Source organism: Salmo salar, chromosome 13 (assembly GCF_965601325.2).
Source record: "Salmo salar chromosome 13, fSalSal1, whole genome shotgun sequence".
Classification (NCBI taxonomy): Eukaryota; Metazoa; Chordata; class Actinopteri; order Salmoniformes; family Salmonidae; genus Salmo; species Salmo salar.
In genome coordinates this window covers 30007254-30029043 of record NC_138303.1, presented here as the reverse complement: position 1 = coordinate 30029043, position 21790 = coordinate 30007254, and the positions used below count along the sequence as shown (strand labels likewise).

At 43.6% G+C, this 21790-nt stretch overlaps 1 protein-coding gene across 1 annotated transcript; it reads left to right on the top strand.

The window, feature by feature from the left end:
* The first annotated feature begins 3853 nt into the window (after nucleotides 1-3853).
* Nucleotides 3854-21225, top strand: LOC106566801 (uncharacterized). Its single transcript, XM_014135212.3, has 25 exons — nucleotides 3854-4002; nucleotides 4913-5041; nucleotides 5291-5436; nucleotides 9190-9388; nucleotides 9524-11085; nucleotides 11270-11396; nucleotides 11684-11749; nucleotides 11856-11941; nucleotides 12054-12131; nucleotides 14249-14398; nucleotides 14565-14672; nucleotides 14754-14895; nucleotides 15163-15450; nucleotides 15578-15622; nucleotides 15737-15816; nucleotides 17023-17135; nucleotides 17294-17477; nucleotides 17634-17718; nucleotides 18059-18204; nucleotides 18296-18386; nucleotides 18681-18829; nucleotides 19117-19202; nucleotides 19692-19761; nucleotides 19972-20093; nucleotides 20202-21225. The coding sequence occupies exons 1-25, from the start codon at nucleotides 3864-3866 to the stop codon at nucleotides 20437-20439; spliced, it is 4629 nt and encodes a 1542-aa protein (XP_013990687.3). The 5' UTR covers nucleotides 3854-3863; the 3' UTR covers nucleotides 20440-21225.
* The last annotated feature ends 565 nt before the right edge of the window (nucleotides 21226-21790 follow it).

The following is a 21790-nucleotide window of genomic DNA, read 5'->3' as shown; positions in this document are numbered from 1 at the left end:
TCACCCCCAAAGCCAATTCTTCCTTTGGCCGCCTTTCCTTCCAGTTCTCTGCTGCCAATGACTTGAACAAACTGCAAAAATCACTGAAGCTGGAGACTCATATCTCCCTCTCTTGCTTTAAGCACCAGCTGTCAGAGCTGCTCACAGATCACTGCACCTGTACATAGCCCATCTGTAAATAGCCCATCTAACTACCTCATCCCCATACTGTATTTATTTATTTATCTTGCTCCTTTGCACCCCAGTATCTCTACTTGCACATTCATCTTCTGCACATCTGCCATTCCAGTGTTAAATTGCTATATTGTAATTACTTCGCCACCATGGCCTATTTATTGCCTTACCTCCCTTATCCTACCTAATTTGCACATACTGTATATTGACATTTTCTACTGTATCATTGACTGTATGTTTGTTTATTCCATGTGTAACTCAGTGTTGTTGTATGTGTCGAACTGCTTTGCTTGATCTTGGCCAGGTCCCAGTTGAAAATGAGAACTTGTTCTCAACTAGCCTACCTGGTTAAATAAAGGTGAAATAAAAATAAATAAATAAACCCTCTCATGGGTCAAGCCCTTCAGGAAGACCACATGAGACATACACTACATGACCAAAAGTATGTGGACACCTGCTCGTCGAACATCTAATTTCAAAACCATGGGCATTAATATGGAGTTGGTCCCCACTTTGCTGCTATAACAGCCTCCACTCTTCCGGAAAGGATATCCACTAGATGTTGGAACATTGCTGATGGGACATGCTTCCATTCAGCCACAAGAGCATTAGTGAAGTCGGGCACTGATGTAGGGCAATTAGGGCTGGCTCGCAGTCGGGTCCAATTCATTGCAAAGGTGTTTGATGGGGTTGAGGTCAGGGCTCTGTGCAGGCCAGTCAAGTTCTTCCACACCGATCTGTACAAACCATTTCTGTATGGACCGCTTTGTGCATGGGGGAATTGTCATGCTGAAACAGGAAAGGACCTTCTCCAAACTGTTGCCACAAAGTACAGAATCATCTAGAATGTTATTGTATGCTGTAGTGTTAAGAGTTCCCTTCACTGGAACTAAGGGGCTAAGCCTGAACCATGACAAACAGCCCCCGACCATTCTTCCTCCTCCACCAAACTTTACAGTTGGCACAATGCATTGGGGCAGGTAGCGTTCTCCTGGCATCCGCCAAACCCAGATTCATCTGTCGGACTGCCAGATGGTGAAGCGTGATTCCTCACTCCAGAGAATGTGTTTCCACTGCTCCAATGGCGGCGAGCTTTACACCACTTCAGCCAACGCTTGGCATTGCGCATGGTGATCTTAGGCTTGTGTGCGGCTGCTGGGCTATGGAAAACCTTTTCATGAAGCTCCGGCCGAACAGCTCTTGTGCTGACGTTGCTTCCAGAGGGAGTTTGGAACTCAGTAGTGGGTGTTGCAACCGAGGACAATGTTTACACACTTCAGCACTCGGTGGTCCCGTTCTGTGAGCTTGTGTGGCCTCAACTTCCTGGTTGAGCTATTGTTTCCACTTCACAATAACAGCACTTACAGTTGACCAGGGCAACTCTGGCAGGGCAGAAATTTGACGAACTGACTTGTTGGAAAGGTGTCATCCTATGACGGAGCCACATTGAAAGTCACTGAGCTCTTCAGTAAGGCCATTCTACTGACAATGTTTGGCTATGGAGATTGCATGGCTGTGTGCTCGATTTTATACACCTGTCAAAAAATGGGTGTGGCTGAAATAGCTGAATTCACTAATTTGAAGGGGTGTCCACATACTTTTGTATATATAGTGTACGTGGACAACACCTGCCAAGTCACTGGTCTCAGAACAGAGGTCAGTTCTCATGAACAACAGAGAACTATTGCATGCCATCATTCAGCGCATTGCGCCGCCATAAGCATAATTTAACATATTTCCTCTCAAAGGAAGTATATTTCCCTTTGGGTAGTGTAAAACAAATTGGGGACGTAATGGCATACTATTAGTGATAGGCACTGATATGGAAAGTCTATCAATATACATATATCCAGTGCATTCGTAAAGTATTCAGACCCCTTGACTTTCTCCACAGTTTGTTACATTACAGCTTTATTCTAAATGGGATCAATCTACACACAATACCCTATAATGACAAAGCAAAACCATTTTTTTTAATTTTTTTTGCAAATGTATTCAAAATAAATAAAAAACTTCAATAGCTCATTTATAAAAGTATTCAGACCCTTTACTCAGTACTCTGTTGAAGCACCTTTGGCAACGATTACAGCCTTGAGTCTTCTTGGGTATGACGCTACAAGCTTGGCACACCTGTATTTGGGGAGATTCTCCCATCCTTCTCTGCAGATCCTCTCAAGCTCTGTCAGGTTGGATGGGGAGCGTCGCTGCATAGCTATTTTCAGTTCTCTCCAGAGATGTTCGATCGGGTTCTAGTCTGGGCTCTGCCTAGGCCACTCAAGGACATTCAGAGACTTGTCCACTCCTGTGTTGTCTTGGCTGTGTGCTTAGGGTCGTTGTCCTGTTGGAAGGTGAACCTTCGCCCCAGTCTGAGGTCCTGAGTGCTCTGGAGCAGGTTTTCATCAAGGATCTTTCTGTACTTTGCTCTGTTCATCTTTCCCTCGACCCTGATTAATCTCCCAGGCCCTGCCGCTGAAAAACATCCCCACAGCATGATACAGCCACCACCATGCTTCACCATAGGGATGGTGCCATGTTTCCTCCTTGTTTCTCATGATCTGAGAGTCTTTAGGTGCCTTTTGGCAAACCCCAAGCAGGCTATCATGTGCCTTTTACTGAGGAGTGGCTTCTGTCTGGCTGCTCTGCCATAAAGGCCTGATGAGAAGAAAAATAACTATTTATTCAATTTCAGAATAAGGTTATAACTTAACAAAATATGGAAAAAGTCAAGTGGTCTGAATACTATAACTTATATAACTTTCCACCGCCATTTCCCACATAAATAATATTACACACAAAACGATCCCACCATGTTGAACGAACAAATTAGGCCTATCTGTCGACATTTATAACAATTACACCAAAACTTTCCATCACAGCTGTCTTTTTTTTTTATATACGACATGACTTTCCTCACATAAAATCTGTGGATAGAAACGTGGATAATGTTAATCCATTCGTTTAACAACTAAATGACTCGGAGTTTGAGTCGATCCCAACTGAGCTTAGTTTCGACCGTCGCCATTTTAGACCCGATGGAGCTGCCATTTGACAACCGAAAAACTAGGCTACTGTAGGCCTGTGCACAGAATGGTTCAACTAAATAGGACGGAATGGTCAAATTACTACACTAGATTTAGCCTGTCCAGATTTAGACATATTTCGGGAACGAAGGCGTTATGTTTCTATCAAGAAAGTTCAACCATGTGGTCCCCCTACCAACCCCCATGGTGTTCTTATAGTCCTAAATGTTGTTTTGTCGTGGAACGTGATGAATATGTGGGTACATTCGGTTACTTCCTTTTACTGGCCACACTAGAAAGGTTCGATCATCTGAGACGCTGAGTAAATTTCGCCTAGATCCGTTTTGGTGGGCATTATGGCTTTATAGTCTGCAACACCTTGTGGCTCTCAAAATGTCGTAAACACAACCCTACAATGATATAGCAAAAGATTACGATGTTTCGCCTACGATTCTGACTTTGAAACTGTAAAACAGTGAGCGTTTCGATGGTTGGCGGGAGCAAATAGCTATAGCCTAGTTTGCGTAATTGCGCACGAAGCGGGATCGGCGGTTTCACGTTGTCCAACCCCACTCATCATTAGCATAGAGAGATCATTGGTTGGAATCCCGGGACGCCAGACATTAGCATAGAGAGATCATTGGTTGGAATCCCGCGGAACACATAGCTATGGGGCGTCTGTACAGTCGCAGCGAGTTAAGTATCCAGTATCCTGGAGCCAGAGGGGTGAGTAGCTGGCTTGGCCAAACGATAGACAAACAACGAGTTTGGGACAGTGAAAACGCCATGAAAAGGAAAGGAGAGCGAGGTGAGCGCACATGTCTGAACAATATTGATCCTTTTCGATATATCGTAAGCAAATAGGCAAGTAGCCTAGCTCATAGTCTCAGATTAACTTTTGTACTTTTTACGTTCACCAAGCTTTATAAATAGCATAGGTTACACATAACAATGTAATTGAAGGATATAGACTTTAAATTTACCAATATGTCTAAAATTATTATTACTTGGAATGCTGAAAAATATATGTTTTGCCATTTTGTCTACAGTTTACCAGCCTTGTTTAAAACACTAGTCAAATATTGTTTATAACAACGTTCTAATAACATTTGGGACACCTGAAGAAACAGTTCTGCGAATGTTCTGTTCCCTCACGTTTTCTCTCAACACGGCATGGTTACTATACACGTGGCTGCTTGGGTCAGCATTGGTCCAAATACCAATACATTTCCTTCGGTGTTTTTGCGGGAAAAGAATATTGAGCATGCGTAAGTTTAGCCCTTGGCGATTTGTGTAAACATTTTAAATCAGAACATTTGATGACTATAGTTACTGTTAATATAGGCTATTTGAACATTCAGAAAGTTAACGTGAAGCACGAATGCACAAAGCAAGAGTGCAGATGAATGATACAATGTTACAACACCCTGAATCGTTCGAGAACGATACAATGTTGCAGTAGCTATATGTGATACACTGTAGCGGTAGATTACTTTTATTGTAATTGCGATGTTCGATTCCCCAAACTTTACAATACGCAAATGGTTGTTTACGTTGATGTTTACCAGTGCCTGAAAGTAGCCTTTTTGGTGGAGCTGAGTGCACTCCGTACTGAATATCAATTCATACATTTAACACATACTATCACGTATACAAATACTATGATCCTTGTTTTTGTTATTAAGCTACATTGTTATTGATATGTGGTTTTGTTACAGGTGGAGGCCTAGAGATGGCAGTAAATGTCCAAGTCAAGCCTGGTGAGAAACACAACCACTATGAGCTGCTGGCGTGGCTCAATGAATCTCTACAGACCAGGTTCACTAAGGTGGAGCAAACCTGCTCAGGTAGGCTAGATGCTCATTGTACACACTGTTTACAATTTCTATAGGCCTATATATTGCCTCTAGATAATACTGTTTTGTATCTGATTTCATACTTAGAGAACATTCTTCTACATCAATGTTTTTATTTATTTCACTTTTATTTAACCAGGTGGGCCAGTTGAGAACAAGTTCTCATGTAAAACAATCATAGTTAGTTATTTTGTATGAGTTCCAGGCATGGGGGTATGACTCTAAATGTGTGTGTTCCAGGTGCAGCGTTCTGCCAGCTGATGCATTGGCTGTTCCCTGGTTCTGTGGACGTACAGAGAGTGAGGTTCCAGGCCAGTGATGAGGTGGATGCCCTTCACAACTACAGTGTGCTGCAGGCCGGCTTCAGGAGGAGTGGGGTGATCAAAGTGAGTTACACTCTACAGCCATACACACGTTCATGATATAATATAATTGAGAATTTCAATAAGCATTTTTCTACGGCTGGCCATGCTTTCCACCTGGCTACCCCTACTGCAGTCAACAGCACTGCACCCCCCACAGCTACTCGCCCAAGCCTTCCCCATTTCTCCTTCTCCCTAATCCATTCAGCTGATGTTCTGAAAGAGCTGCAAAATCTGGACCCCCTACAAATCAGCCGGGCTAGACAATCTGGACCCTTTCTTTGTAAAATAATCTGCTGAAATTGTTGCAACCCCTATTACTAGCCTGTTCAACCTGTCTTTCGTGTTGTCTGAGATTCCCAAAGATGGGAAAGCAGCTGCTGTCATCCCCCTCTTCAAAGGAGGGGACACTTGACCCAAACTGCTACAGACCTATATCTATCCTACCCTGCCTTTCTAAGGTCTTCGAAAGCGAAGTCAACAAACAGATTACCGACCATTTTGAATCCCACCGCACCTTCTCCGCTATACAATCTGGTTTCAGAGCTGGTCATGGGTGCACCTCAGCCACGCTCAAGGTCCTAAACGATATCGTAACTGCCATCGATAAGAAACAATACTGTGCTGCCGTATTCATTGACCTGGCCAAAGCTTTCGACTCTGTCAATCACCACATCCTCATCGGCAGACTCAATGGCCTTGGTTTCTCAAATGATTGCCTCGCCTGGTTCACCAACTACTTCTCTGATAGAGTTCAGTGTGTCAAATCGGAGGGCCTGTTCTCCGGACCTCTGGCAGTCTCTATGGGGGTGCCACAGGGTTCAATTCTTGGGCCGACTCTCTTCTCTGTATACATCAATGATGTCGCTCTTGCTGTTGGTGAGTCTCTGATCCACCTCTACGCAGACGACACCATTCTGTATACTTCTGGGCCTTCTTTGGACACTGTGTTAACCTCTCTAGGCTAGGCGGGACGAATTCGTCCCACCTACGTAACAGCCACTGCAAGCCTGTGGCGCGATTTTCAAAACGTTAAAAATCCTATTACTTCAATTTCTCAAACATATGACTATTTTACAGCCATTTAAAGACAAGACTCTCGTTAATCTAACCACACTGTCCGATTTCAAAAAGGCTTTACAACGAAAGGAAAACATTAGATTATGTCAGCAGAGTACCAAGCCAGAAATAATCAGACACCCATTTTTCAAGCCAGCATATAATGTCACCAAAACCCAGAAGACAGCTAAATGCAGCACTCACCTTTGATGATCTTCATCAGATGACAACCCTAGGACATTATGTTATACAATACATGCATGTTTTGTTCAATCAAGTTCATATTTATATCAAAAACCAGCTTTTTACATTAGCATGTGACGTTCAGAACTAGCATACCCCCCGCAAACTTCCGGGGAATTCGCTAACATTTTACTAAATTACTCACGATAAACGTTCACAAAAAGCATAACAATTATTTTAAGAATTATAGATACAGACCTCCTCTATGCACTCGATATGTCCGATTTTAAAATAGCTTTTTGGTGAAAGCACATTTTGCAATATTCTAAGTACATAGCCCAGGCATCACGGGCTCGCTATTTAGACACCCGGCAAGTTTAGCACTCACCATAATCATATTTACTATTATAAAAGTTTGATTACCTTTTGTTGTCTTCGTCAGAATGCACACCCAGAACTGCTACTTCAATAACAAATGTTGGTTTGGTCCAAAATAATCCATCGTTATATCCGAATAGCGGCGTTTTGTTCGTGCGTTCCAGACGCTATCCGAAATAGTAAAGAAGTGTCACGCGCAATTCGTGACAATAAAATTCTAAGTATTCCATTACCGTACTTCGAAGCATGTCAACCGCTGTTTAAAATCAATTTTTACGACATTTTTCTCGTAGAAAAGCGATAATATTCCGACAGGGAATCTCCTTTTCGGCAAACAGAGGAAAAAATCCCAAAGGCGGGGGCGGTCGGGGTCACGAGCATAAGCCCAGTGTCCCTTGATCGGCCACTTGAGAAAGGCGATAATGTGTTTCAGCCTGGGGCTGGAATGACGACATTCTGTTTTTTCCCGGGCTCTGAGCGCCTATGGACGACGTGGGAAGTGTCACGTTAGAGCAGAGATCCTTAGTAAATGATAGAGATGGAAAAGAGGTTCAAGAAATGGTCAGACAGGCCACTTCCTGTAAAGGAATCTCTCAGGTTTTGACCTGCCATTTGAGTTCTGTTATACTCACAGACACCATTCAAACAGTTTTAGAAAATTTAGGGTGTTTTCTATCCATATGTAATAAGTATATGCATATTCTAGTTACTGGGTAGGAGTGGTAACCAGATTAAATCGGGTATGTTTTTTTATCCAGCCGTGTCAATACTGCCCCCTATCCTAAACAGGTTAACAACCCTCCAGACGAGCTTCAATGCCATACAACTCTCCTTCTGTGGCATCCAACTGCTCTTAAATACAAGTAAAACTAAATGCATGCTCTTCAACCGATCGCTGCCTGCACCTGCCCGTCCAGCATCACTGCTCTGGACGGTTCTGAATATGTGGAGAAATACCTAGGCATAGACTGTAAACTCTCCTTCCAGACTCACATCAAACATCTCCAATCCAAAGTTAAATCTAGAATTGGCTTCCTATTTCGCAACAAAGCATCCTTCACTCATGCTGACAAACATACCCTCGTAAAACTGACCATCCTACCGATCCTCGACTTTGGCGATGTCATTTACAAAATAGCCTCCAACACCCTACTCAACAAATTGGATGCAGTCTATCACAGTGCCATCCGTTTTGTCACCAAAGCCCCATATACTACCCACCACTGCGACCTGTACGCTCTCGTTAGCTGGCCCTCGCTTCATACTCGTCGCCAAACCCACTGGCTCCAGGTCATCTACGAGACCCTGCTAGGTAAAGTCCCCCCTTAACTCCACTCACTGGTCACCATAGCAGCACCCACCTGTAGCACGTGCTCCAGCAGGTATATCTCTCTGGTCACCCCCAAAGCAAATTCCTCCTTTGGCCATCTCTCCTTCCAGTTCTCTGCTGCCAATGACTGGAACGAACTACAAAAATCTCTGAAACTGGAAACGCTTATCTCCCTCACTAGCTTTAAGCACCAGCTGTCAGAGCTGCTCACAGATCACTGCACCTGTACATAGCCCATCTATAATTTAGCCCAAACAACTACCTCTTCCCCTACTGTATTTATTCATTTCTTTTGCTCCTTTGCACCCCATTATTTCTATTTCTACCTTGCACTTTCTTCTACTACAAATCTACCATTCCAGTGTTTTACTTGCTATATTGTATTTACTTTGCCACCATGGCCTTTTTGCCTTACCTCCCTTATCTCACCTCATTTGCTCACATTGTATATAGACTTATTTTTCTACTGTATTATTGACTGTGTGTTTGTTTTACTCCATGTGTAACTCTGTGTTGTTGTGTGTTGTCGAACTGCTTTGCTTTATCTTGGCCAGGTCACAATTGTAAATGAGAACTTGTTCTCAACTTGCCTACCTGGTTAAATAAAGGCGAAATAAAAATATATACTGCAGTCTAGTAGGACTGTGTGTAATCTGCACACGTCTATATTCTATTGTGCTTATACATGTGTAGTAACTCTGCAATTACTCTAGTAACAACATGGTGTTATTACATATTATATATGTAATATAATACTTATTACATTTTATAACATGCATATTGTTACATGTAGTGATTTAATAATGTGTAAAATCTCTCCTCCCCAGTCAATCCCAGTGGAGGGTCTGATCGGAGGGAGCTCTGAGGCGAGCCTGGACTTTCTACATTGGTTCAAGGTGTTCTTTGACTCCAACCACAATGGCCAGGAGTATGATGCTCTGGAGTCGCGGGCTGGGCAGAGCATGCTGCCTGCTAATGCTGCTAAACAGCCACAAATACCCAAAGCCCTGACACAACTCAACTTCTGTGAGACTCAACTTCACGCTCTCTCTGCTCTATTCTTTAGTTTTTTGTGTGAAATGCTGGTATGAAATGTTAGTCCACTGTATCCACTTTATTTGTGTTTTGGTTGGTCAATGTTGTCATTTTTGTTACCCAAAGCTAGGGAAGTGGAGATGTCTGAGGGGCCCTGGCAGAACCAGGAAATAGCACTGGATGTTCAAACAGCAGAGTCAGAGGAGAAGGAGGATACGTTTTTCCCTTTCAGCCCCAGCCTGCTGCAGCTCATCCAGAAGCACTGGCCCAGCCCAGCAAAGCGCGGGACAGAACTTACCCAGGATCAGGTAGCCAGACACGTTCTGGGTCAGAAATACCCTCAGGACATCACCGCCGCCTGCTCCCAGACCCCCTACTGCCTCTACCTGTACCGAGGCGTAGAGCTGGGAGGGGATGGAGACCAGGAGAGGGCCAGTGTGCTCCTGATGGGCTACTTTGACCAGAGGTCAGGGGTCAAACACGTGCGCCTGCTAGACACCCTTCAGCCCAGGGATGCCACAGTGTCAGCTGGTACAGCCGAGCTGAACTGTCTGGTGGAGACTCTGAGGAGGTTTGAGCTCCCCTTGGCCAACTTGGCTGTGTTCTACTGTGGAGACTCGGGGCTGAGCCAGGTGTTGGTGACCGGGCTCAGGGCCCTGAACCCTGGGCTGGTGTCTCTCTGTGGTCTCCCTGGCCTGGCTGGACGGGCGTGTCACATGGGCGTGAAGGCGCTGCCGAAGCCGGTCCTGGAGCTGGTTAGAGACATCCACCACCACTACTCCACCTGCCCCACCACCAACGACAACCTCAAGGAGATATTTGCCGATGTGGCACCCTTGGACCCTCTCCTTCCCCTGTCGTCCCAGTGCCTTTTCCTGGGCAGGACGGTGCAGAGGATGGCAGACGCCTGGCCTGAGCTGCTGCAGTACTTTGAGTCCCGGGGCAATGAGGGGGATGCGGAGCAAGTGTGTGCCCTTCTAAGGGACCGAAAAGTCAGACTGAGCCTGCTGTTCCTGGGGCAAGCCTTGGAGCCCCTCTGTGCCTTCCAGGAGCTCATTGAATGGGGTGACTCTGACGTGGCCAACATCCTACAGCAGGCCTCCAGCCTGGTGCACTCCTATGCAGCCAGCTTCCTCCGCTCGCCCGCCGTGGACCGCCTCCTGAGGCGGTGGGAGCTCACGCTCCTTGGCAACGAGGACCACCTCCTGAGGGTGGAGGTGAACACGGGCGCCCGCGTGAAGGACTTCCTGTCGGAACATCAGGCAGAACTCAAAGACGATATCGTTGACTCTTTCCTGGAGAGTAGTGTCTCCTTCTACATGGCTACCACCTGGAGCCTGATGGAGAGCCTGCCGCTGCCCAACGTGGCCCTGAAGAACATTCCCATCCTGCTGAGGCCTGCTGGGAGGCTGGAGGTGACGGGTAGGGTGGTGGCCGAGCTGGGGTCCCTCATGGGGCTGTGTGGAGTCCCGGGGGACATGGCCCTGCTGACCGACGAGTTCCTGGAGTATATGATCTCAGAGGGTGAGAAGCCTACCGCCGACTCTCCCTCCCCTGGGCCCACGGTGGAGCAGCACTGGAAACAGGTGCTGAGGACCATGGGAAAGACATCTATCCTACGGAGGCTGATCTGCAGCCTGCTTACTCTCCCCTCTGGCTCTCTGCAAAGGGACAAGGTCTTCGCTCAGGTGTGTAGCTAACTGGACTAGAGGGCACTGTTTAGGAAATGATGTTGATGTGTTAGCTCTGCTGTAATGTACGCTACTACTATAGTCACATTGTTTTGCAATGTAGAAAATACCTTTTTTTTTTTTTTTTTTTTAATTCTGTCTGTTAATATGTGTTGGTATGGATGTCTTTATATGTGTCCAGGCTACTGTGCTGGGTGATGGTAGTTGGGATGAGAATGATTGGCTCACAGAAGAGACAGAACACAGTGAAAACGAAGGCATACCCTCATCACCCTCAAGTCCTCTAAAACAGGAGAGCAACTCATCTGGTAAGATTGTACTACATATTTACCGGAATGTGGCACTTGACAAACTTTATTCAGAGCAGAGGTCTCCAACTCTGTTTCTGAAGGGCTACTCAGTGTGCAGGCTTTTGTTCCAGCCCAGCAGTAACAGACTCAATTCAACTAAGCCTCTCTCCAGACTGAAGACCATTATTTGTTGTTTATTTGACACGTGTGTGAGTGCTGGGCTGGAACAAAAACCTTGCATACCCCGTAGGTGAATACGGATATACTGTATATTTAATCATATTTAATCATTCCTATTGTTCAAGATTTGATTGACATCACAGAGCCTGCTGAGACTGAACCCAGGCCTGTTCAGACAGACACAAGACCAGGTAAGGATAGCACTTAGAATCACATACACTCATTAAGGGATCATTGTATATTTATATGTCCTCAAAAAATATTGACCTCCTCTTTGCAATTTGCCCACAATGGCAGCGCTAAAGACGACTGAGTCTATTGACATTATTGATCTTGATGACAGCGACGATGACGTTATTTGGACTGAGACCACACAGCACAAGGTACATTATATTTTTGTTTAAATCCATTTCCTTTTTTTTTGATAAAATATGATTATGTGCAGTGCATATATTATGGAAGCATAAAATAAGTGTTTCTCTCACTGACCCCCAGCTTAAAGATGACAATGCCCTGCTGATGGCCACATCCACCCCTGAAAGACCATCTAAGACATCCTCCTGCCTGTACAAGGTAGGTACTGTTGACTCCATCAACAACAGACTGTCACTGTTATTATATTACATTATATTATACTGTTTATATGTATATACAGTGGCAAGAAAAAGTATGTGAACCCTTTGGAATTATCTGGATTTCTGCATAAAGTCACAACAACAGACAAACAGTCTGTTTAAACTAATAACACGCAAATTATTTTATTTTTCTTGTCTATTGAATACATCATTTAAACATTCACAGTGTAGGTTGGGAAAAGTATGTGAACCCCTAGGCTAATGACTTCTCCAAAAGCTAATTGGAGTCAGCTAACCTGGAGTACAATCATTGAGACGAGATTGGTGATGATGATGGTTAGAGGTGTCCTGCCCTATAAAAAAACACTCACAAAATTTGAGTGTGCTATTCACAAGAAGCATTGCCTGATGTGAACCATGCCTCGAACAAAAGAGATCTCAGAAGACCCAAGATTAAGAATTGTTGACTTGCATAAAGCTGGAAAGGGTTACAAAAGTATCTCTAAAAGCCTTGATGTTCATCAGTCCACGGTAAGACAAATTGTCTATAAATGGAGAAGGTTCAGCACTGTTGCTACTCTCCCTAGGAGTGGCCATCCTGCATAGATGACTGCAAGAGCACAGCGCAGAATGCTTAATGAGGTTAAGAAGAATCCTAGAGTGTCAGCTAAAGACTTGCTAACATCTCTGTTAACGAGTCTACGATACGTAAAACCGTAAACAAGAATGGTGTTCATGGGAGGACACCACGGAAGAAGCCACAGCTCTCCAAAAAAAATATAGCTGCACGTCTGAAGTTCACAAAAGAGCATCTGGATGTTCCACAGCGCTACCGGCAAAATATTCTGTGGACAGATGAAACTAAAGTTGAGTTGTTTGGAAGGAACACACAACACTATGTGTGGAGAAAAACAGGTACAGCACACCAACATCAAAACCTCATCCCAACTGTAAAGTATGGTGGAGGGAGCATCATAGCTTGGAGCTGCTTTGCTGCCTCAGGGCCTGGACAGCTTGCTATCATCGACGGAAAAATGAATTCCCAAGTTTATTAAGACATTTTGCAAGAGAATGTAAGGCTATCTGTCCGCCAATTGAAGCTCAACAGAAGTTGGGTGATGCAACAGGACAACGACCCAAAACACAGAAGTAAATCAACAAGAAAATAAAATACACCTTCTGGAGTGGCCCAGTCAGAGTCCTGACCTCAACCCGATTGAGATGCTGTGGCATGACCTCGAGCGGTTCACACCAGACATCCCAAGAATATTGCTGAACTGAAACAGTTTTGTAAAGAGGAATTGTCACCTATACTCCTTCTCCGGCCTCTAGGTCATCAGGCTGCTGATTATCCAGCACACCTGTCACCATCGTCTCGTGCACCTGCGCCTCATGTCACTCACCTGGACTCCATCATCTCCTTGATTATCTTCCCTATATCTGTCACTCCCCAGGGATCTTACCTCATGTGTTATTGACTCTGTTTCATGTCGGTGCGTTGTTTGTGTTTCCTGTTCATTGTTTCGTTTATTTATTAAAACACTCACTCCCTGAACTTGCTTCCCAACTCTCAGCGCACTCGTTCCAGGAATGGTCCAAAATTCCTCCTGACCGTTGTGCAGGTCTGATCCGCAACTACAGAAAATGTTTGGTTGGGGTTATTGCTGCCGAAGAAGGGTCAACCAGTTATTAAATCCAAGGGTTCACATACTTTTTCCACCCTACACTGTGAACGTTTACACGGTGTGTTCATTAAAGACATGAAAATGTATAATTGTTTGTGTGTTATTAGTTTAAGCAGACTGTTTGTCTATTGTTGTGACTTAGATGAAGATCAAATTGTATGACCAATTTATGCAGAAGTCCAGGTAATTCCAAAGGGTTCACACATTTTTTCTTGCCACTGTCTTATACATTCGTTAAGTAGTATTATGTCATTAGTCTTGAAATTCTCTCTCTGCTTAGCTGAAGTGTGTAAAATAATCCTTTCTCTTTTCTGATTTACATTATCATGACAGTTAGCTTTGAGGCTAACAATGGTACATAACAATGTATTTCGATGTTCAATCTCACCAGATGTGTATGGCTGACTGTGTGCTGTGCATTTCCCTGTAGGATGAGAAGGGCTACAATGTGGGGGATCTGGTATGGGGACAGATAGATGGATACTCCCTGTGGCCAGGGATTGTCCAACCCTGGAAGGGATGGCAGGCAGCCAAAAGCATCCGGAAAATTGAATGGTGTGGGGATGGCAGGTTTTCCGAGGTGAGGGGGAGGAGGGACATCATGTTTTTGTTTTCAGTGTGTTTGTGTAAGTTATGAGTGTCCATATTTGATGGACAATAACGTTTTTTTTTTAAATTAAATTGTAAAAGTGAATTGTTGTGCAGTACGAGGTACCTATCGCTCAGTGAAATTCTGTCTGTTTCAGATAAACACCCAGAGACTGCTGCAATTTGGAGCGTTTGCACAATGTTTCTGCGCAAATAGCTTCGCCACCCTCGTCACGTACAGGGATGCTATATTCCAATCCTTACAGGTCAGTCTGTATCTCTGCTTGTGTGTGAATGTCTGCTGTATGTGTGTATCCCATCTGATTGTGTGTTATGTAACCGTGTAGGTGGCTGCTTCAAGATGTAGGAAGGTGTTTTCACTGGGTTCAGATAAGCGGAAGGAGCTCCTCAAGGAAATGGTGGACTGGGCCTTCAGCGGTTTCAAACCCACTGGCCCAGATGGGTTCCAACCACCACTCCAGACCGAGGGTAAGCTAAGAGGCTGACTAACATATCATTCTGGATCTACCCGCTGGGCACACACTGGTTGAGCCAATGTTGTTTCCACTTCATTTCAATGAAATTACGTTGAACTAATGTGAAATAGACGTTGAACTGACATCTGTGCCCAGTGGGTATTAAATACATGATCCCTCTCTTTCATTTTGAAGATGTTATAACAACTTGTATGAAAAGAAATAGATGTATTTTGTGTTAATGGTGTACAGTATTTTGATGATGTTAATGATTTTACAGCTAAAGGGATTGCCAACGGGAAGCAACCGGACCAAAAAAAGGCAACATCCACCAACAGCGAACTGCACAACCTGAGCCAGGTGTCTGTGTGTCTCACCAAGCTCTCGCTGAACCTGGACAACGGCACCTTCAACCTCAGGCAGGAGGAGGATACAGGTGCCTCGTCCAACAAGGGGGGAAATGATCAAAATCCAGACTGCCAGCCACCACTCAAAAAACAAAAGCAGCAGTACAACATAAAAAAAGACCCAGGCTACGTCTATGAACTTCCGGACCAGAAATACAGAGGTGGGCCTTCTCTACTCTTTCTTCACGCTGATATCCTCTGTTAATAATTGTTTACTTCTCTCAATGCGCTGACACTGTCTCTGCCCACTCATTTAATATACTGTATTTTGTATCTTTATTTTCTCAGAGGAGATGGTTCAAAGAGTAAAGAAGAAAAGACTGGATATTGAAGGTGAGAGCTTGTGCTGACATGGACACACTTTTGTATTAAATAGTGGTATTGTGTTGGAAGTCTGGTTCATTCATTGTTTTGTTCACTCACTTTGTAATTTTCTATCTTCCAAAGCTTTCTGCCTGTGCTGTATGGATGACGATATAGAGATTTTCCATCCACTGTTTGAAGGAAGCCTTTGCCTTAAATGCAAGGTAAAGCAAAAAATATATTCTTCTTGTGGTTCTTGTTACATTTCACCATGTTGTACAGGTCAGAGAGGTTACAAAAACATACAGTACCAGTCAAAAGTTTGGACTCCTACTCATTCAAGGGTTTTTCTTTATTTGGACTATTTGAGATTCTTCAAAGTAGCCACCCTTTGCCTCGATGACAGCTTTGCACACTCTTGGCATTCTCTCAACCAGCTTCACCTGGAATGCTTTTCCAACAGTCTTAAAGGTGTTCCCACATATGCTGAGCACTTGTTGGCTGCTTTTCCTTCACTCTGCGGTCCAACTCATCCCAAACCATCTCAATTGGGTTGAAGTCGGGTGATTGTGGAGAACAGGTCATCTGATGCAGCGCTCCATCACTCTTCTTCTTGGTCAAATAGCCCTTACACAGCCTGGTGGTGTGTTGGGTCATTGTCCTGTTGAAAAACAAATGATAGTCCCACTAAGCGCAAACCAGATGGGATGGCATATCGCTGCAGAATGCTGTGGTAGCCATGCTGGTTAAGTGTGCCTTAAATACTAAATAAATCACAGACAGTGTCACTAAAGCACCATCACACCTCCTCCTCCATGCTTCACGGTGGGAACCACACATGCAGAGATCATCCGTTCACCTCCTCTGCGTCTCACAAAGACAAAAATCTTAAATTTGTACTCATCAGACCAAAGGACAGGTTTCCACCGGTCTAATGTCCATTGCTAGAGTTTTGTTGGCCCAAGCAAGTCTCTTATTGGTGTCATTTAGTAGTGGTTTCTTTCCAGCAACACAACTGATTGGCTCAAACACATTAAGAAGGAAAGAAATTCCACAAATTAACTTTTAACAAGACCCACCTGTTGATTGAAATGCATTCCAGGTGACTACCTCATGAAGCTGGTTGAGAGAATGCCAAGAGTGTGCAACACTGTCATCAAGGCAATGGGTGGCTACTTTGAAGAGTCTCCAAATATATTTTGATTTGTTTAACACTGTTTTGGTTACTACATGATTCCATATGTGTTATTAAAGAAAAACCCTTGAATGAGTAGGTGTGTCCAAACTTTTGACTGGTACTGTATATGTTAAACAAAATGTATATTAGGTGTGTTGCCTCCATTTTTTTCAGATGGTCATGTCTTCCCTGGTTGTGCCAATTACTAAATCTTTATATGGGAAGTTATAACACTGACTACTCTTCCCTACAGGATAACTTCACTGAGACTCTCTATCGATACGATGAGGATGGCTACCAGTCATACTGTACAGTGTGCTGTGCTGGCCTGGAGGTCATCCTCTGTGGGAACGACAGCTGCTGCCGGTGAGTAACACTATTTGCTTCTAACGCTCTCTCCAGTGGAGGCTGGTGGAAGAGGGACCGTCCTCCTCCCCATTCTCACTCCACCAGCCTCCTATGCCATTGTTTACTCTAAACCTTCCAGACATGGGTCATGGTATAACATATATGTCTTCTCCCAGCTCCTACTGTTTGGACTGCCTAAACATCTTGGTTGGCCCAGGTACCTTTGACTCTCTGAAGGAGGTGGATCCATGGATCTGCTACCTGTGTGAACCCCACAATGCCCACGGTGCCCTGAAACCCCGTCTTGACTGGAACATCCGTGTCCAGGAGTTTTTTGCAAATAACAGTGCCTTTCAGTTTGTGAGTGGCCCCGCAGTCCATCTTTTCTCGTAGCGCTACCTTAGAATGGAATGCTTTTTGTTTTGATTTGATGTATTAGTAACATTCATTTACATACCGGTACTGCTCTTATTGGTCAATAACCGAATGAGTGTGCTTAACCTTTTCCCTCTCTAGGAGCCCGATCGGGTATACCCGTCCATCCCTGCCAACCTACGTCGACCAATCAACGTCCTCTCGCTGTTTGATGGGATTGGCACAGGTTAGCTGCAGTGGCGGAATTCCTCCATTCTAATTCTACTCTGTGTTGTCTTGATTCTGCTGACCAAAATACTACTGTATTATGTGTTGTTTTAATTCTACTCTAATTTTGATTCCACTATTATTTGTTCTGCTTCTACTATGAAGATCTTACTGTGAATATTTGACTATTCCATTTGATTCTAATTCTACTGTTTTCCTACTGTTCTGATTCTACTGTGAAAATGATATTATACTCCTTTAAGGTCTAACGAGAAGAGGAACTTCAATAATCAGAGACTTTGCACAGTAGCACTTAACCAGATTATGAAGGAGGACATTTTGTTTTATTTGACCCTTAGGTTACTTGGTGCTGAAAGAGCTGGGACTCAAGGTGGACAAATATGTGGCCTCGGAAATCTGTTCGGAGTCCATCTCCGTTTCCGAGATCAACCATGAAGGCAAGATCATACATGTGGATGATGTCCGGCTCATCACCAAAGAGCACGTACGTCTTATAATGTGAGCACAGCGCTTTTACTGTCGATTTGAACATTGGTCAGTACTAAAACAGACCTCACTACTCCTGTCCAATGCAGATCCTAAAGTGGGGTCCGTTCGATCTGCTCATTGGTGGGAGCCCTTGCAACGATCTGTCCATCGTGAACCCAGCACGGAAGGGACTGTTTGGTATGTCTGGCACTTGAATAGTTTACCTTGTGAGATCAACAGAGTAAAAATATATTTGTTAAGTATTTTCTACGCATTTTGTAGTGTGGCTTATAGACATTACCAGCAGAGTGCAGTGTACAACAGCATTGTTAGTTTGGAATAGGCAAGCAGAGTGCAACATCTGTGTTAGCTCTAATGTGGATATCAGCTCTGCAATGTTGTTCACTGCCTAGCTACAGTGCATAACCAGACTTCCCCGACTATTCCCCTGTGTTATGGGTGATTATTACATCTCTGTCATTCTGTCTGTAGAGGGGACGGGGAGACTCTTCTTTGAGTATTACCGGCTTCTTCACATCATGAAGCCCAAAGAAGACGACCAGAGGCCGTTCTTCTGGTTTTTCGAGAACGTGGTGTTCATGAACAACAACCACAAGGTCGACATCTGCCGCTTCCTGGAGGTTAGCTAACCCCATTCACTCTCTTCTTAGAACAGTTGTATCGTGCTGCGTACATTTTTGTCTCCGAAAATTGGGAATTCTAATGGGGAACTTAGGGTTCAAGCTTAAAACAAAAGTTTGCCGCTCATATTTCTGGTTTTGGTCTGGGTCTCAGAATGAACGGTTTTGAAGTCAGAAAATATAATAGTTCACATGAACACAGCACCAGATCTCTTGATTTGTATACAAATCATTCTGTCTAAATGTTCTGTAGTTTAGAACCCAAATAACTGACAGTCTGTTCTCAGTGCAACCCGGTTCTGGTGGATGCGGTGAAAGTGAGCCCGGCCCACAGAGCGCGATACTTCTGGGGCAACATCCCTGGGATGAACAGGTACGTGTCTGCACCCTTGACCAAACCAAGCCACTCAGCTGAGCCATGATCCTTTCTCATCAACCCCTTTGATTATTGAAACCTTAGATGAAAAATGATTTATTCAGTGCAATTAATCTCTATAGTCTACTGATATGTGGGTCTTTGCAAAAACCCAGGACCACACCAGTATGACAACATCTTTAGGCCCATCTCTCTGCGATAATAAGAATAACTGAAATGTTTATTTCACCTTTATTTAACCAGGTAGGCCAGTTGAGAACAAGTTCTCATTTACAACTGCGACCTGGCCAAGATAAAGCAAAGCAGTGCGACACAAACAACACAGTTACACATGGAATAAACAAACATACAGTCAATAACACAATAGAAAAATCTATATACAGTGTGTGCAAATGTAGTAAGATTAGGGAGGTAAAGCAATAAATAGGCCATAGTGGCGACATAATTACAATTTAGCATAGCTCACTGTGTCTGATTCTGTTCTAGACCCATCATTGCATCCCAGAACGACAAGGTTATTCTCCAGGACTGCCTTGAAAGGGGAAGAATTGCCAAGGTCAGAACATTTTTCAAATGTATTTTCTATTTAATCTTCATTTAACTAGGAAGTCCCAATCGGATCATCTTTGTTTGTTTTGAAATGTTGTCCTGTTGTTTTTTTCCATTTCAGTTAGTCTACACCTCTTTCTTTAGAACCTGTGACTGTTTGTATCCAAGCATTTCCTGGTGTCTTACTTTCTTGTTTATTTTGTATTCTATTGCACAGTTCACAAAGGTGAGGACCATCACCACCAACTCGAACTCCCTCAAGCAGGGCAAGGACGTGCGCAAGCTCCCTGTATCAGAGAAAGGCGTGGATGACAACCTGTGGATCACGGAGCTAGAGAAGTAGGCATTTTGAAATATGGCATTTAATTTTTTATCACTTATTTTCAATTATTTATTTATTTTATTCAGTGGAAATTAAAGATCTTCTCTTCTGCCTTTCACTTCAAGGATCTTCGGCTTCCCCAAGCACTACACCGATGTAAAGAACATGAGTCGCCAGCAGAGGCAGAAGGTGCTGGGGAAGTCCTGGAGTGTGCCTGTGATCCGCCATCTCTTTGCCCCACTGAAGGACTACTTTGCTTGCGAACAACTTCCCCCGTTCCTTTCGCAGCCATCTAGTTCCTCAGCAACAGCCATGGGAGAGGGGTCAATGGGTGGACCATCATGGTGTAGTCCCCTGGAGTGATAGTCAGGTTCAGCAAGGGTGCTTACCCCCCACCATACGGGGCTGTGGCCAATAACAGAAAATTAACAGAAAAAAAACTAGAAAACCGAAAATGCAAAAAAAATCTACTTATCTGATCTTTTTTAATCTTTTAATTATTCTACTTAAACCCTTTTATGCATCTCTTTTATTATTGTTTATGTTCACACTGATTTTTCTTACCTGACACAAAGGCCAAGCAAGAAGAAATGGATAGAAAAGATCAGACACATCTTACTAAGACAAAGCTTCATCATCGCTGGGTTCATAATCTGATTGTGTTAATAGTTTTGAGTTGGATAATCCTCTAATTGGGTTATTATTCATTTATGTCTCTATTTTTCTGGGAAAATGACTTGATATTTGGCCTCTATTAGATTAGATTTCATGTATGTTAGTTTTTTAATGAGGTCATGTCAATGGCCTCCCTACTATGAGCACTGTCACTTTCTGTCCAAGTCAAAGCTGTGACATGCAGGGATGTTCTCAACAAAAATCGTTAGATCCAGCAAGACTACCTCTTTGTGTTGCTTTATGACAGCCATATGAAAACACTCAAACATATCTGCTGCTAACAAGCCACCATGTACTGTAAATATAATGTAACTTTGTAAATAGAATTGAAGTTGTTATGGTATGATAATACTGTAAATAATTTGGTCAGATATGGGATGTTTTTATAAGATTCCTTTATTGTGTGAAAGGAGGCAGACAGAATCATGTTAATTTTTTAAAATCTTTATTAAAAACTGATTGCTATTGTGTTAAGCCAAGGGCTATATAGCGATGTCTTATTTAAAAATGAATAGTACAAATAACATTTTTATGAAATGTTTAATTTATTGTATCATCAATCATATGCATTGGGTGATTTTTCAAATGGTGATTGTAGTATGTAATCCAAATAGATTATTATAGTAATTAGTATAAGCTAAAGGTTGACTCAGCGATATGACGTAGATGCAGAAAGTAAACAGCATAGTGGGTCGATTTCCGCAACAACTAAGAGCGTTGAAGCGCGAGGCTCAACTTCTCAGCTGTTTGCCACACTGAACGGTGTGAAGTGAACCCATGCACAGATACTGTGAGAGTGAAGTCTTGCATCTCGCTCATCTCAATATCTGCGTTGCTGCTCGTGGCAACGTCATTTCACTGAGTCTACCTTTAAACTACACGACTTGCCCAAAAGACCATCGGGTCACATATTTACATTTCAACCAGGCCTACCTCAAAGCAGCGAGCTGGTCAGCACTGGGAACAACCACTGGTCTTTCATCATCATGAGCTCCAATGTATTTTTTTGTCAATCGGGTCCAATCGGGTTCGGGTCTGA

Excerpts from the sequence above, each read along its gene's own strand:
- LOC106566801 (XM_014135212.3), top strand. The coding sequence starts at position 3,864 with ATGGGGCGTCTGTACAGTCGCAGCGAGTTAAGTATCCAGTATCCTGGA. Across the intron at positions 9,389-9,523 it reads CCTGACACAACTCAACTTCT|CTAGGGAAGTGGAGATGTCT; the intron begins GTGAGACTCAAC and ends TGTTACCCAAAG. Across the intron at positions 14,399-14,564 it reads GGGATGGCAGGTTTTCCGAG|ATAAACACCCAGAGACTGCT; the intron begins GTGAGGGGGAGG and ends TGTCTGTTTCAG.